Here is a 16,481-nt window from a genome sequence, read left to right as displayed (position 1 = left end):
CAGGCGCATGAAATTGAAGTTTTGAAACTGAAATTGGTAAAATTGATTGAAAAAAAATTAGTTTGATTTCTAAATAGTCTTAAAATATTTACAAATACTATTTCTTAATCACTTGACTTCATTCAAAGTATTTAGAAGTAGGACTTACGTAGACTTGTACATCTGCGGAAATAATTTATCTACAAATTAAATCATTCCCATTGAATATAGAAACATAAATTAACTTTTTAATTACCCAATAAATCGAACACTTACATAAATTTTCTTGCACACCAAATGCACATTTTCAAATGACTAAATGATCTCAAAAGAGCTCCCTCGCGAGAATAGTAGTAAGTTCTTTATATTTAAGTACTGGATTGAGACATTTTTTTGAAATTTGTAAAAATTTAAATGGATCATTTAATACATCTTTCAATTCATTAATTAAAATTAAGGGTGCACAATGAACTAGTAGAACCATGAAATCGGTAGGAATTGTACCAAACCTTCACTTCAGTTTAATTTTTTTACCATTCAGCTTTGGTTTCAGGATGAGTATTCGTTGGAATCAGAACTGAACTGAACCCTAAATCAAATATATAATATGTACACATATATTATAATATTAATAAACAACAATATGCATGACATATGTTATAAAGATAAAACTATACACAAGTATATAACATTATATTTTTTAGATTACACAAAAAGAGAAGATTTTTTATTTCTAAATTTCATATTTATTTCATAAAAAAGACGAGAAGTTTTTACTTTTTAGACTATACATGTATTTTATTTTTGGTGAAGTTTATTATTGTTCATTTGTTGTGTATACATGTATTTGCTTTGATAAGCTAAATTCATATTGTTGATGGTAAGTTATCAAGATTTATTTATTTATTTTTCTTCCAAAGGCCAAAAAATAAAAAATTGTGAAATTGTGATGCAGAATAAAATTAAATCGGTCTTTAACTGATCATTTTATTTCATTTCAAGTCTTAATTGTATCGATAATTAATCTTTCATGCATCATTCTATTCGATTCTAAGTGTCAACTATATCGGTAAGCGACAAAGTCAAACCCTTTTGACTGCAGTTAGAATAGTTCGATTCATTTAGTAAAAAATTGTATGAAAGCTTCCAAATTACGGTCTATAATTATAAAACAAGACAAATTAACTTACTCTTAAGTTATGAGTGGGATTCATAAAGCCTGTGAGACCCCTTAATTAGCAAAGCAACAATATAGGTAAGAGACAAACTCAATCCCTTTGACTGCATTTACAAACATTTAAGAAGTAGCAGTTACGTGGACATGTAATTCGTACAAATGTAAGGGGTATTTTGGTCAAAACAATACATAAAGCGCGCGAAGCGCTTCTAACAGTCCGTTATTTTTGGCACAAACACGCCCGTTACGCGTCTTGTCCAACTCACACCACGTATCCCTACATCAACCAGCAACACTCTCCTCTTTCCTTCAATCCTAGACTCCACACGAATATAAACCCTAATTTCTTGCAATTCATTCACCAATCAATCGAACCCCATATTCAAATCAAATTCAAGCATGTCCTTCCAAAACCCTCACAACCCCAAAAAATCACTCTACCCAGAAGTCGATCAATCCAACCCAGAAGCTGTTTCACATCTTCTCTCAAACCGTGGCAAGTCCTCTTCATCACCGTATCCATCGATCGACATGAAAGAAATGGCTGAAAATCTCTTCCCAGATCACGAAGAACAGAACCCAAATCTTCAATCTCAGTCTGAGACCACTTTCGAGTCCTCCGAAGAAATTCTGATCAGAATCCCAGGTTCCATAGTCCACCTAATCGACAAGCAACAGAGCGTCGAGCTCGCAAGCGGCGACTTCACCGTCGTTCGTCTCCTGCAGGGCGACAATGTCGTCGCAGTTCTCGCTCGCATCGGGGACGAAGTCCAGTGGCCGTTAGCGAAGGACGAGGCCACCGTGAAGCTCGACGATTCACACTATTTCTTCACCCTCCATGTTCCGGCCGGAAATGGGTCCGACGACGAGAGTGGAACAAATGTGAATTCGGAGTCTGAGAATTTGTTGAATTACGGATTAACGATTGCGTCGAAGGGACAAGAGGGGTTGTTGAAGGAATTGGATGGGGTTTTGGAGAATTACAGTTCGTTTTCGGTGGAGAGGGTTTCGGGGGCGGTGGAGGCGTCCAGGGTGGCGAGGGAGACATCGCCGGAGGAAATGGAGGAGTCGGGGAGGAAGATGGAATTGATGGTGGGGAATTCGGCGGCGTACTGGACGACTCTGGCGCCAAATGTGGAGGATTATAGTGGGATTGTTGCGAGGATGATTGCGGGTGGGTCGGGGCAGCTGATTAGGGGGATTTTGTGGTGCGGGGATGTGACGGCGGATAGATTGAGGTGGGGGAATGAATTCTTGAAGTTGAGAATGAAGCCGGGGTCGAATTCCGAAATTAGTCCCCAAGCCATGAGGAGGATGAAGAGGTTTGATTTCTAATCTCATTACTGATCAATTTTTTTTTTTTTTTTTTTTTTTTTTTTTAACAAATATATATATATATATATATATATATATTTATAAAGATATATTTAGAAAGATATTAAAATATTCTATTGTTAATCCTTCTGTTTTGTGTTATATTTTACAGTTTACTATAGAATTGTTTATGGCTGCATCTGATGCCAAAGAAAGGATTAGCTGTTGCCTAGGGCTCGACCCAATGACACGTTAACATGAGTGGAACAAGGTTTTTGGTTTGGCTTAGTTGTGTCGATTCAATTTGACATTAGCGTTTGTGTTTGACCCGCTAACTCGTCTATACCCTTAATTCATTTAGGTTAGATATGACTGATTTAACTAGATGTGTTGTGTTTGTGTTAGAAATGACCCTCAAAGTATGAAAAGTTAAATTTTAATTAAACATGTTTTGCCGTGTAGGGTAAAAGTTAAATTTTAATTAAACATGTTTTGCCGTGTAGGTTATGCCGGCCGGCTCATGTCATGTTGGTTTCTTGACTAATAAATTAATAATAATATAGATACCCTAAAGTGTTATTTTTGACAGTTATACTGGATGCTTTTATTATCATACATTGTTTTGTTGAAGCCAATCTTGATTGGGCAATTAGAACAACAGGGTTCTTTTTGAACTATTTAAAATTGATGTAGTTGATTACAAACTATGTTCTTTTGAATTTGGTGACTGTTTGTGCAAAAACCAATGCTAAACACTTGTCAGTTCAATAGTACTAATTGGTGTTATGTTGTCTGTCTCATTTTATGAGCAAAATGTGGCATTTTCTTGATATTTGTGTTTCTTATTTGTAATGAGGCCTAGATCAAGTCTCCCAGAACGGGAAGGGACTAAGGAAAATTGTGATACAATGCGTTGGCATATGAAACACTATTTTTCTGTAATTTTATCAGGTCCACTGCCAATTTTAGTGGATTTATTAATCTATACTTGAGTGATTGTTTAATAGACTAGTAGTTCATAATCTTACATGTTTGTAGAAATCCTTTATTTTTTTTGGATGGGTTTATTGTAGACACATTCTCTTGCTTTGGCTTACCTTCTTTTATATGAAGGTAAATATACAAATTTATGGTTTTGCTATTTCAGGGTTAAGAAGATGACAAAGATGTCAGAGAATGTGGCAACTGGTATCCTTTCTGGAGTTGTGAAAGTCTCTGGGTTCTTCACAAGTTCAATTGTGAACTCCAAAGCGGGAAAGAAATTCTTTAGCCTCCTTCCCGGAGAAATTATTCTTGCGTCCCTGGATGGATTTAGTATGCATCTCTTCTTAATATATTGATATCTCCCAAATTTATGTATTCTTAGGATACAGCCCGAGTGGGTTTGGGGGGTTTGTTGGGATTTTATTTCCAAATAATTAAATTTATAGAACACCTCATATGATATTCGATTTTGTTTTTTTATCTGTGTTATGGGTCCTCTTATTAGGTTCTAGGTATTTTTTAGAAACCTATAATGGAGCAGTCAAATGTGTTATTGCTGAGTAATACATTGTCCAGACTTAAACGTTGGATTTTCATCTGAATCCGGGGTGGCATAGCCACGTTAGCCCTCTTTATTTCGTATGATGAAAAACCGGGACGATGTATTATTACTTTTTATTGCTCTATATGGTTTTGAAGATCTCTTGTGCAATGGCTCTGGCCATTTAATCTATAATACGCCTTTCCAGATATAGGCTCTTCTTTTTTTTTATAAGCTTATTGATTCCAGAATATAATTTTTTTTGCTTCGGCCTTCAAATGGTTGTTGATTTGTGCATTTATAATCGGGGGCCAAGGCATAGTTTTTAGTTTAATAGGCTGAACCACCTTAGTCATGTAGCTTCTATACGAAGCTGCGAATAATTGTTCAGGATAATTTAATGCAATAAAAGATGGCTCCAATAGGTAGGGCAGGAGTTACGTTTCGCCTCAAGTGGTTTTACCATTCTTCTCTTATCATGATATACTCCCTTTCTATGTGCCAACAGATAAGGTCTGTGATGCTGTTGAAGTTGCTGGAAAGAATGTGATGTCAACCACTTCGGTTGTGACCACCGGACTTGTTTCGCAGAGGTAAATACTAACTTATCCTTAGCATACTTATCCAAATGGATCAGCACTGTCATTACTACTACGTCTTTGTTTCAAACTTTCCATCATGGGTGCGATCCAGTGGTGGAACATTTGCATTGCCATATGGTGGCAACATCGCCTCTGAAGGTTCCATTGTTTCACTTCTAGACACTAATGAACAATGTGTTGGTGTATCTAAATAATGCTTCACCATTTTGTGTGTGTTACAGGTATGGAGAACAGGCAGCAAGTGTGACAAATGTAGGGTTTGATGCTGCAGGGCACGCTATTGGAACCGCTTGGGCCGTGTTCAAGATAAGAAAGGCTCTCAACCCTAAGAGTGTCGTTAAACCGACAACCCTAGCAAAAGCTGCTGGAGCAAATTCTAGTAAATTGAAGGCTAAAGATGGAAAGTAATGAAGGATGGCTTTATTATGTTCAAAGTTTTTCTATGAGTTTGTAAAAGAGCCAATTTCATTTGGCACCTGCTCTTAGATTCATAATATAGGCTTTTTTGGTGTTGTTTCATTGCAGTTTTCTTTTAGTGTGTGATTTTGTATCAAAATAGGGGTATACCTATGCACCCTTCTTGTGTGGTTTTTAATAGCATGCCTACGGTTACTTTTTGCAATCGTTTATGAAATTATTGTAATAATGGGTAATTGAGAACATGGAAGAAATAGGCACAAGTCGATAACAAATTACATGAAAAAGAAGTCGAATACACGATGAAAACGAAACTGGGCATTACCCAGTGGCTGGTTGGTAGAATGTTCAAGTTTGTCTGATTGCGTGTGTCCGTGTTCGAGGAAAGGGAAGGTTGGTAGAGTGCTCAGCTGACCGATCCGTGCTCCGTGTAGTGTAGTTAAGAGGAAACTGACAAACAAACTACAGAGATATTGACTTTTCCTCTACTAGTTAATAAGAGGAACTTGACAAACAAACAGAGAGAACTTGACAAACGAGCACTTCAATAGATTTATCATCAACTTCATGCACCTGTCTTCAACATGACATTAAACAAAGTGATTCGATGTACATAACGAATAAATTAGCTTTTGAAAACTTCAACATTACATTAAACAAAGTAATAAATTAGCTTTTGAAAAACTTCAACATGACATTAAATAAAGTGATTCGAAGCACAAAAGGAATATATGACTCAAGTTTGAATGACTACAGCAGGGAATATGATGGTCACAGCATAATTGTCAATTTTTTATTTTTTTATTTTTTTTTGTATCAGTTAAGGAAACAATGTTGTCATAATATAATTGCCCAAATTTTGGTCATACCTACTTGTGATTAAACTGCACTTGTTATTTTTCTTCCTAAATCTATTCCGAGAAGATTATCCTTTACGATACGCAACTTCGTTAGAACATCACCGATATCTAATCTTTTGGGCGAAAATTCTACAGAACAGACAATTCCAATTTTGAATAGCGAAATCAAGATCTCCTGAATCTTGTGACTGCTAACATGGCTCGTTTCGATGGTGCTTGTGCTTGTCTCCCCCTCCTCTCCTTGCTGAAGAAGAACTGAATCTATAATTATAGCTACTCTCTCTGGTAAAGCCATCTTAGCATAGTTATGAAGGTTCATATCATCGCCGAACATCTCATCAATTGACCTTTTTTCCGTAAACATCTCCAACAAGAGGATGCCATAATTGTACATATCAAGAAAGATCGATAAGGAATAAAGACTGAACTTATGGGGGAATAACATGACTGAGATTGTTATCGGAAAGGTCAAGCAATAACAATTTTTGGCATTTCCCAAGGCTTGAAGGGATGCTACCATGAAGCTCATTGCTTCTCAAAGTCAACTGGTTTAAAACACTCAAAATTTCCAATAGGCGACGGAATGTTTCCATAGAAATTGTTGTCATCCAATTTCAATTTATTTAGCTTTATGAGTTTTCCAATATTAGTGAGAATATTACCATTGAACTTGTTGCTCCACATATTTAGCCAATTCAAGTTGATGAGATTCTCAATCCCGGTAGGGATGCTTCCAGATATATCATTGTCAGCCACACTGAACAATTCAAGGTTGGTTGACAAATTGCCAACACACTTAGGATGCATTCCGCCAAATTTATTTCGGTCCACTGACAACACTTTTAAATTGGTGGCATTAATCGAAGAGCATATAAAGCTTAAGTCGTCATCAACTCCCTCGCTTCCTAGTTGATTGTCGAGAATATTTATAAACTGAATCTTATGTAGCCCTTCCATCGTAGGCACTTTCCCGATAAGATTGTTATGACTGACTTGAAAAAGTCCCAAATCTGATAAATTGGATATTGAAATAGGAATGGATCCAGTAAATTGGTTATTGTCGAGGCCAAGGTACTGAAGATTAGGAAGAGTGATGCCTATGTCCTCAGGAATGCTTCCCGTGAGATGGTTACAGTAGCTCATGTCAAGAACTGTGAGTGAAGAGAGATTGAAGATTGAGGGAGGGATAATACCAGATAACCTATTGGCTCCAAGTGAAATGGCTGCTAGGTTCCGGAACACTCCCGCTAAGATTGTTCCGGAATGCATTAAGTACCTCAAGAGACGATAAGTTCCTAAAAGAATGAGGAATATTTCCGATTAGATTGTTATACCTAATATGTTGAGATTTTATGCTGAATTATACAGATTGTACAGTTTCTCAATTATTTACTTCTTGATGTAGGGTTAATTAGTAGGTAATTAGTTTCCCAATTATTGTATAATTAATTACTTATTTTAGCTTGGTCTTAGTCAATAAATTGAATGTAACATCATTAGTGAACATATCAAATATAATTTTAATTCTCATATTTGTTCTTTGAATTCCAAAATGGTATCAGAACCATCCTTGAACCGTAACTTTGAATTTCTTTGAATCGTATCTTTGAAATTCATTGGACTATACATTCAATATCATAGGAAAACATTGATATTGGACTCTGTTTATTTTACATTCACCATCATTAGTACTACCAATTGGTATTGGACTTCTGTTGCCATTGACTTCGTGTATATGCATTTTCCAAAATTGCTGGTCTTTTACTTGCAATATCATAATAGAAAAATATTGATTTGAAATCATGAAATAAAAGATCACCACCACCAGACCCACAGACCGTCACCTTGCCCCTGCACCGTATCCACAACAGTTGGCTGCTCTCCACACGACGACGACGTTGCCGAACCAAACCATTGCTTGCCGGCAACGCACCGCTACCGTCCGCCGCTGTCATCACGAACGAAGCAGCTGCCAAATCCGTCATCTGTCGTCCGCCGCTGTCTAATTCGGCTAAAGCACTGCCTAACCGCCGACAGAATTAAGTTCTTCTCTGCACCGGTTCTTCTTCGTCGTCGCCGAATCTTCTTTGCCGTCGTCATCACAAAGTCACACTGATGGTGACGTTTCATCATTGATGCCGCCGACCTTTAATAGCATATTCATGTTTTTTCTTTTTAGTTTGAAGCCAATTTTGTTTTCTTTTTAGTTTGGTATTTGTCTATTAAAAAAAAAAAAAAAATTAGTGAAAAAAATATTGAATCTTTTGGATGAAATTAATTCCTATTTTTGTTTGATCTCAAACTTTTTTTAATACAGGGATTAGTCTTACTGACTCAAATTCTGCGTCTGAAGCTTTAGTTATGATAGCTCGAAGCTTTAGTTATGATAGCTCGAAACCGGTTTAAGCAAAATTGGTAGGACCATACTAAGCCCAATCAACCTAAATGTAATGACCCGGATTTTTCGGATAAAATTTTTTCGTTATCTTTTCCCTTCTGAGTTTGGTTTTTTGTCGATTAGTGTCATCTCGAGTGCTCTGGAGTGATTTCAAAGTCTCTTTTTTATGGATTGATAACTTCCTTTGAGAACCGAGTCAATTTCACATTTTTCGTTTTTCGAAACTATTCACTTTTTGTCATTTTCCCTATATCGTCTTTTTCCCTATTTTGTCTTTTCCCCGTTTGTCACTTTGTTGGCATAACCACACTTTTTGTGTTCGGAGTTAGGTTTTGAATTCACGTATCTTCATTCTCAGTGGTTTCCATGAAATACGTATCTTTACTTTTGTAAGAAAGTACTCTGGTTACTTCCGGTGTCCATAGAGGCATGGATGTATAGTTCTTTGGAATTATTTTCTTTTCTTGGGGTGTTTTTTGTAAATATCTTTTGAAGATATTTTATTTTAGGGGTTTGTAAGAAAATATTTTTGGAAGATATTTTGCTTCTGGCCAGTTGTGTAGTTTTCACTTTTTAGAAGGGCCATTGTGCAATTAATGAAAGTTATTGCTAAATGCCTTGTTTTGAGCCTGGATTCTCGTACGTGATTCATTTTCACTTTTTATCGAGTCGTGTACTCTTGGAATTTCCTCCTGGTCGATGTTTTCCAGTTTCATAGTTTTTGGCCCTAGTTTGCGCCAAACTTGTTTAGGGCATAACTTTATGCTCGGGACTCGGTTTTTGACGCCATTTCTTCCGTTGTTCTTATTTTCTCATTTTGAATCTTTTTTGTTCATAGAGTTTTGCCGTTTGAGCACGTCTGCTCAAATTTCACTTTTTCGAACTCGGCGAATCCCGTTAGGGGCACTTTTTGAGATTTTTCTATAAATAGGGTGCCTTTAGTTGAAAAGTCAGATTTCTCTCTCTCTCTCTTGGCCAGATCTCATGGCAGCCATGGCTGCCATGCTTCTCTCTTCTTTTTTGGTCATTTCCCTTGGTTGAAAAGGTATAGTGCCTTTGTGTTTATTGTTCCCCTTGACATGCTCTTCCATTCCCCCTTATTAGAATTTAGTTTTGGCCATTTCTTAAGTTCGGGTTTGAAGTCAAGTTGTGATTTTGATGGGGCTTCTTGGGGATTCATGTTCACGGTGTTGTCCCCGATAAAACCTAGGAGTTTCGTCGGATTCAGAGCACATTCATTTTGGTGGGGATTTGAGATTTCATCTCAAATGGAGGTAGGGAATGTTTTAGGATTATTTGTGTGTTGTATTGTGTGTTTGTCATGATTATACAACATATATGTATTCCTTGTATCAAATCTAGAAAGTTAGTAATTTTTTTATTTCTTTGTATAAGATTTAAAATTCATGATGATATATAACTTTGATTTGGATTGTGGCATGTTAGAAAGTGTAGTTTTAATATGTTGGTTAACATATATTAAATTGGGATTAATTAAATAAGGATTGTACTTTTTAATTAATATTTATCTTTTGTGAAAGATTAAAGTTCATGGCCGTACTTTGCATGAATTCAACTTGTGTTATGCTTTTAAATCATGTTTCAATATGTTCTTTAACATAATTTAATTTGAGAGCATTTGGTTGAGTTTGAAATTCTAGAGACTTTAATTAAATGAATTAATTAAAATCTATTTTGTGGTTTCATTGGCCTAATTAAGCTTTTGAATGCATATATGTAATGACCATGATTTGTCCTTTAACATATATTAAATTGAGGCCATTTGGAAACGAATTGAAATCTAGAGAGTCTAATTATTTTGATTTAATTAAATTCTATCTTGTTTATCCATGGATTTAATCATGTTTTAGAAGTTGCTTCTATGTTGAGATCATGAATTTGGACTTGTGGTGTATTCACTTGATTATGTTTTAAACATTGAAAAGCATTATTGTTAAATTTATATTCACGAGAACATGTTTCTAATATGAATATATTGTTGACTTGTGATTTCATAGTATTATGAATATGAAATACTTATTATGCATTATTAGGAGTTAAATTACTAACTTGTTACTATGTAGTAGTATTATGTATAAGTTGTGAACTTATTTGGCTTATTTTGAATTCTCTTAGGACATTGTTGTTACATGTGACATGGCTAGAGTTTGGCTCTAGTGCGGGAGGTACGAGTTCTCCCCAATTGAGATAGTGCGCACTTAGGGTGGTTTTCCCTGCGGGTTAGTGCCCGGAACAACCATTTCGTTCTCGACGGAAATCCGAGACGTGACGTCCAAGTCTTCCACTATTTGTTTTCACATTCAATTCCAAGTTTGCAATCATGTTTATATTGTGACTTGTGGTTTTGGCTATTGGCGATTTGATGTTGTTAAGTACATCTATACTAAATTGTTATATTTAGTTGATTGCACACTTTTAGATTTCTAATTGATAGTTTAGAGAATCTATGTCTTGATGTGTGGTATTAGATATTCTAATTATACTAAATTGCTATTTTTAGTTGATTTCACATTTTAGATTTTAAGTTGATTACTTTGAAAATCTATATCTTGTTGCTTTGTGTAAGCATATTCCTATATTGATGCTTGGTGTAAGCATATTCTTATATTGTTGCTTTGTGTAAGCATGCTCCTATATTGTTGAAATTGCATGAATGAGGTGATTGATGCTAGAACTGATCTAGGGTAGCTTAGGATGCTCCCTGAGTCTCACATTGACATAGACGTTAGGTGGAATGAACCACAATGATTAAATCATGCAAACTTGTAAAACGTAGGTCGATGCATGCTCATTTCCTACGAGTAGCTTTATGTTGCTCACCCCTACGTTACTGGGGCATATTTCAGGTACAAGATTCAAGATTTGGAGATTGGCATTTACCTTTGGTGGTCTAGAGATTTGAAGTTTCTTTCAAAGCATTCTTGTTTACATGCAAGTGTTGGCATGTTCAAGTTTCTCTTTTGATGTTGTAACAACTAGATAGGTTCAATATGCTATTTTTGTCTCAATTGTATGTAAAGTATACTTAAGTTAGTTGTTTGGAACCTATATGATATGTATGATTCGTGGCCAAGGGTCACCAACCTTAAAGTACAAGTGTATGCATTCAAGTTTCAAGTCTTGTCATTGAAATGTAATCTTTTCCAACTTTGAGGTTTGGTATGGAAAATTTTGTAAATGGAGTGTAATAAGGCCATGGACCATTGTAGAACGTTTAAAATGCCATATTACACTTGCGTGCATGTTCACATCATCATATACTTGCATATAATACAAATTGAACATGCCATGGGGGATTCCAAGTGGACTTTCAGCCATGGATGCATAACAGGAGGTTAGTGCACTTTCTCGAGTCATTTCGGTCGACCGAAGCCTTTTGGGTTTTGTTTAAACCTTGAAACTTCAATTTCCAGTAGCCAAAGTCAGCATTTAGGGTCATTTCGGTCGACCGATGGCTCATTTTGGTGTATCAAACCAACTAAGCCTTAAAGACTTGTTTTCAGCTGAAATTTTGTCCATTTTGGTTGTCCGATGGGTCATTTCGGTCGTCCGAAATAGCTAGATCCCGAGAGTAGCTTCAGTCCAGTTTCAGCACTATTCTTTCGACTTCAAATGACCATAACTCCTTCGTTTTAAATCCAAATAGGGTGATTCTTGAGCCTAAATTCATGTATTTTGAGTCAGATTTCGAATGGTACCAATTCCATTCTCAGATTCCAATCACAATGGGAGTTATTCAAGTTTTAGTGAGAGAGTGTCAGTTTTCGCTTAAACTGGGAAAGGGTGTTTTGTGGGATTCTTATCCAACGTTCTTAGAACCTCTTGGATTATTGTGAAATGATTAGATTATATTGTTTTTACCTTATTTGACTTGTTTAGAGTCAAGTTGCTCCTTTTAATGGTGAGTTGACCATTTTGCCCCTTGGTTCATGATTTTTGCCCGTTTTGACCCTTGTTTTCGCTTTCATTCTCTTTGAGCTTTGTGACTTCATGGAAGGTCACATTGGTGTCTTAGAGGTGGTTTATATCTCTAAAGACTTTGGTTTCATCTTTTGCTTTAGCATTTCGGATCCATTATCGGGTCAACTTTCGGTTCATCACTAACGCACCGGGTTGAAAAACTTGGGCCGTCACACTAAAGCCACCAACGGTGCAAACAAGTTTACCTACAAATGCACCCATTGAAACCAGACTGGTCATACCAAAAGTAATTGTTTCAAACTTGTGGGATATCCGGAATGGTGAGATTATAGCCATTGGAAGAAGACTTCAACGGAGACCTCTACTGCAGCAGTTGTTAAGACAAAGGATGATGGTGCTGCAAAGGCCTTGGGGTTAGTAGTAACTGTAGATAATGGTGGTAAGGTTTTAAATATTTCTACACCTGTTACTAATAGTGCATGGATAATTGATTCTGGTGCCACAGATCATATGACATTTGATTCTAGACAGGTCTCACATCTTCGTTCATCCTCACAAAAATTTGTTTCTACTGCCAATGGTGCTTTAGCCCCAGTTATTGGGGAAGGATCTTTGACACTCACTGATAATTTGTCTTTAGATTCTGTGTTAGTTGTTCCATCTTTAGATTATAATCTTTTGTCAGTTTCTCAACTAACGACAGCCTTATTTTATGTTATAATTTTTTGGCCTGACTTTTGTGTGTTTAAGGACATCCAAACAAAATAGACGATTGATTGTGGTATTAGGCGAGGGAAGCTATATTACTTGGACTTGATGTTCAAAAGTTTTGATAAGCTACGGCAAGCATTGACAGAGGATGGCCCTGAATGGGGAGAAAAAGAAATCTAAAATCTGGTTATGGCATCGACGTCTGGGGCATGCTTCCTTTGGTTATCTAAAAAAATTATTTCCTAGTTTGTTTGCAAAATTTGATGTTTCTAATTTCCGCTGTAATGTTTATGAACTAGCAAAGAGCCACCGGGCTTCGTTTCCATTATGTTTGACTAAAAGTCTACTTCCTTTTATGGTTATACATTCTGATGTTTGGGGTCCATCCAAAGTCCCTACTTTAGGTGGATCACGTTGGTTTGTTACTTTTATTGATGACTGTACCAGGATGACATGGTTGTGCTTGATGAAGTCCAAAGGTGAGGTGAACTTATTGTTTCAAAAGTTTCATATGATGGTTGAAACTCAATACAATGCATATGTTCAGATTCTCCGTAGTGACAATGGTGGAGAGTATCAGAGTTTTGACCTTCAGCAGTATTTGGAAGCACATGGAACTATTCATAAAACCACTTCCCATACACCCTAGCAGAACGGGGTTGCAGAGCGAAAAAATCGACACTTGTTGGAGGTTGTTCGTGCTTTATTGATAGAAGTTCATATGCCGTTATCGTATTGGGGAGAAACATTTACCTTTGCAGCATATCTAATCAATTGCGTACCTTCTAGTTCTATTGACTTCTGGAGACCATTACAGGCTTTCACTGACGTAGTTGTTGCCCCAACTGTCCCAAATCTACCTTCTCATGTCTTTAGTTGTGTAACATTTGTACACCTCCGTAAGCATCAACACAACAAGCTAACTCCTCGAATATTGTGATGTGTTTTTCTCAGATATGCTACTCATTAAAAGGGGTATTGCTGTTATCACCCTCCAACTTGACGAATGTTTATCACACTGGATGTTGTCTTCTATAAAGACTCGATGTATTTTCCCTCTGCGTCTGAACTTCAGGGGGAGTACCAGAAAGAAATTCAGATTCTAGATTATAATTATCACACTTTTAAGGACGACGATTCTAGTGGTGATGATTCACAAGTTGGACCAGCCAATCAGGAATTGGGCGAATTGGATTAAAGTGGTATAAGTTTGGATTACAGTGGTGATGAACGCCCAGAAATGGAAAGTATGGCGCCAACCCCACTATCGTCCGACTTTGAGTCCCTCGCAACTGATATATCAAACCAATCGCTTGCTAAGGATGTTCCTAATTTCGTGCCTGAGCCACTCAGAAAATAATTACCACAGTGTCACCCTAAAGGTATTCCTAAACCCACATATGAACCCGAACTTTCTAGTAAAGTTAAGTATCCCATGAGTCATTATGTGTCGAACCATCGTTTGTCAGAATCAAATTTGTCATTTGTGAATCAATTATCTACTGTATCTATTCCTAACAGTGTGCAGGAAGCCTTAGCTGACCTTAGGTGGAAAGCAGCTATGAACGAGGAGATGAAATCCTTGCAGGAAAATGAAACTTGGGAACTCATTGATCCTCTACCAGGAAAGAAACCAGTTGGATGTCGATAGATTTACACTGTGAAGTATAAAGCCGATGGCATAGTTGAACGCTTTAAAGTAAGATTGGTGGCAAAAGGTTACACCCAAACCTATACAATCGATTACATAGAGACGTTCGCACCTGTAGCCAAAATCAACACAGTTCGAGTTTTGTTGTCTTTAGTTGCGAACTTGGATTGGCCATTGCAACTATTCGATGTGAAGAATGCCTTTCTGCATAGTGAATTATCTGAAGAAGTCTAAATGGATCTCCCACCAGGATGCATGATACCTGAAAAGTATAGTAGGAAGGTGTGTAGGTTAAAGAAATCATTATATAGGTTGAAATAATCTCCGAGAGCATGGTTTGGAAGATTCACAAAGTCTATGATAGTCTTTGGCTACCGTCAGAGAAATTCTGACCACACGTTATTCCTGAAGAAACAACAGGGTAAGATTATTGCACTTATTATATATATATAGATGACATGGTGGTTACAGGGAATAATCCTGAAGAAATGAAGGCTCTCAAGAAGTACTTATCCAGAGACTTTGAAATGAAATATCTAGGTCCTTTGAGATATTTTCTTGGGATCGAAGTATCTCAATCTAATAAAGGAATCTTTCTGTCTCAAAGAAAATATGCATTAGATCTGTTACAAGAGACTGGCATGGCAACATGTCAACCAGTTGAGACACCAGTGGAAGAAGGACTGAAGTTATGTGTTGAGTCCAATCAAGTACTTGCTAATAAAGGAAGATACCAAAGACTTGTAGGGAGATTGATGTACTTAGCATATACAAGACCGGATCTGGCTTATGCATTGAGCATTGTTAGCCAGTTTATGCATGATCCTGGAGAACAACATATGAATGTGGTTATGCACATTTTGAGGTATCTGAAATTTGCTCCTGAAAAACGAATTTTGTTCACTAAAAATACTAGTTATCAAAACATAGATGCATATACTGATGCTGACTAGGCTGGAGCTATAGATGATAGGTGATCTACTTCTGGTTACTTTACTTTTGTAGGAGGTAATCTTGTTATATGGAGAAGCAAGAAACAACATGTTGTTGCTCATTCGAGTGTAGAAGCTGAATTAAGAGGTATGGCGCTTGGACTTTATGTAGCATTGTAGTTAAGACTTCATTTACGGGATTTGGGTTATCTATCCGGGGTAACCTATTCGACTATATTGTGACAATAAAGCAACATGTGATATTGCCTATAATCTAGTTTAATATGATCGTACGAAGTATGTCGAAATAGACAGATTCTTCATTAAGGAGAAGTTGGATGGAAAAATTGTGGAGTTGCCTAAAATTTGATCTGAGGATCAACTAGCCGACATTCTCACCAAAGCTGTTTCAAATCGAGTGTTTTCAAAATTTTTAGATAAGTTGGGTATGTGTGACATCTATGCACCAACTTAGGGGAAGTGTTGAGATTTTATCCGGAATTATACAGATTGTACAGGTATATGATTGAATTATTTACTCGATGTAGGGCTAATTAGTAGGTAATTAGTTTCCCAATTATTGTATAATTAGTTACCTATTTTAGCTATGTCTTAGTCTATAAATTGAATGTAACACCATGAGTGAATATATCGAATATAATTTTAATTCTCATATTCATTTTCTGATCTACAAGATAATATGCATTAACTTGAGCTTTGATAAGAAGCCAACCTCCGTAGGAATTTCCCCTGCCAGTTCGTTATAATCAAAATTGAATCCAATGAGGTTATAGCAAGCAGATAAATTGGCAGGAGTGCTGCCACTTATCGAGTTATTGTGTAGGCCTAAAAATTGTAGTCTCCGTAGATGACCAAGTTTTGGAGGGATTTCTTTTTCAAAACTATTGTTTTGGAGACTTACTACTTTCAGAAAGCTTAGATTCCCAATGTGGGGCGATATGGACCCAAATAA

The 16,481-nt window shown here is 36.6% G+C and overlaps 2 protein-coding genes across 2 annotated transcripts; one reads left to right on the top strand and one right to left on the bottom strand.

Annotated features, from left to right (window-relative positions):
- The first annotated feature begins 1,389 nt into the window (after window positions 1–1,389).
- LOC132300778 (protein EARLY-RESPONSIVE TO DEHYDRATION 7, chloroplastic-like) lies at window positions 1,390–5,219 on the top strand. The gene is made up of 4 exons (XM_059798013.1): window positions 1,390–2,478; window positions 3,618–3,784; window positions 4,504–4,588; window positions 4,819–5,219. The coding sequence occupies exons 1-4, from the start codon at window positions 1,556–1,558 to the stop codon at window positions 5,003–5,005; spliced, it is 1,362 nt and encodes a 453-aa protein (XP_059653996.1). The 5' UTR covers window positions 1,390–1,555; the 3' UTR covers window positions 5,006–5,219.
- Window positions 5,220–6,399: 1,180 nt separating this feature from the next.
- On the bottom strand, window positions 6,400–7,859 carry LOC132301741 (probable LRR receptor-like serine/threonine-protein kinase At3g47570). The gene is made up of 2 exons (XM_059798971.1): window positions 7,640–7,859; window positions 6,400–7,169 (listed from the first exon to the last, which is right to left on the bottom strand). The coding sequence occupies exons 1-2, from the start codon at window positions 7,857–7,859 to the stop codon at window positions 6,400–6,402; spliced, it is 990 nt and encodes a 329-aa protein (XP_059654954.1).
- Window positions 7,860–16,481: the final 8,622 nt, after the last annotated feature.

Source organism: Cornus florida, unplaced genomic scaffold (assembly GCF_030987335.1).
Source record: "Cornus florida cultivar Cherokee Brave unplaced genomic scaffold, ASM3098733v1 CherokeeBrave_3.0.0_Hap2_Chr03, whole genome shotgun sequence".
Lineage (NCBI taxonomy): Eukaryota > Viridiplantae > Streptophyta > Magnoliopsida > Cornales > Cornaceae > Cornus > Cornus florida.
Note: the sequence above shows the minus strand (reverse complement) of the source record. Positions and strands in the feature narration are given on the sequence as shown.

What these genes read in the sequence shown, in the direction of transcription:
- LOC132300778 (XM_059798013.1), top strand. Translation starts at nt 1,556, where the DNA reads ATGTCCTTCCAAAACCCTCACAACCCCAAAAAATCACTCTACCCAGAA. An exon ending in GCCATGAGGAGGATGAAGAG is followed by an intron (nt 2,479 to 3,617) that starts GTTTGATTTCTA and finishes TTGCTATTTCAG; the next exon opens with GGTTAAGAAGATGACAAAGA. An exon ending in TGCGTCCCTGGATGGATTTA is followed by an intron (nt 3,785 to 4,503) that starts GTATGCATCTCT and finishes ATGTGCCAACAG; the next exon opens with ATAAGGTCTGTGATGCTGTT.
- LOC132301741 (XM_059798971.1), bottom strand. Translation starts at nt 7,859, where the DNA reads ATGACGGATTTGGCAGCTGCTTCGTTCGTGATGACAGCGGCGGACGGT. An exon ending in TTTCTATTATGATATTGCAA is followed by an intron (nt 7,170 to 7,639) that starts GTAAAAGACCAG and finishes TCATTCTTTTAG; the next exon opens with GAACTTATCGTCTCTTGAGG.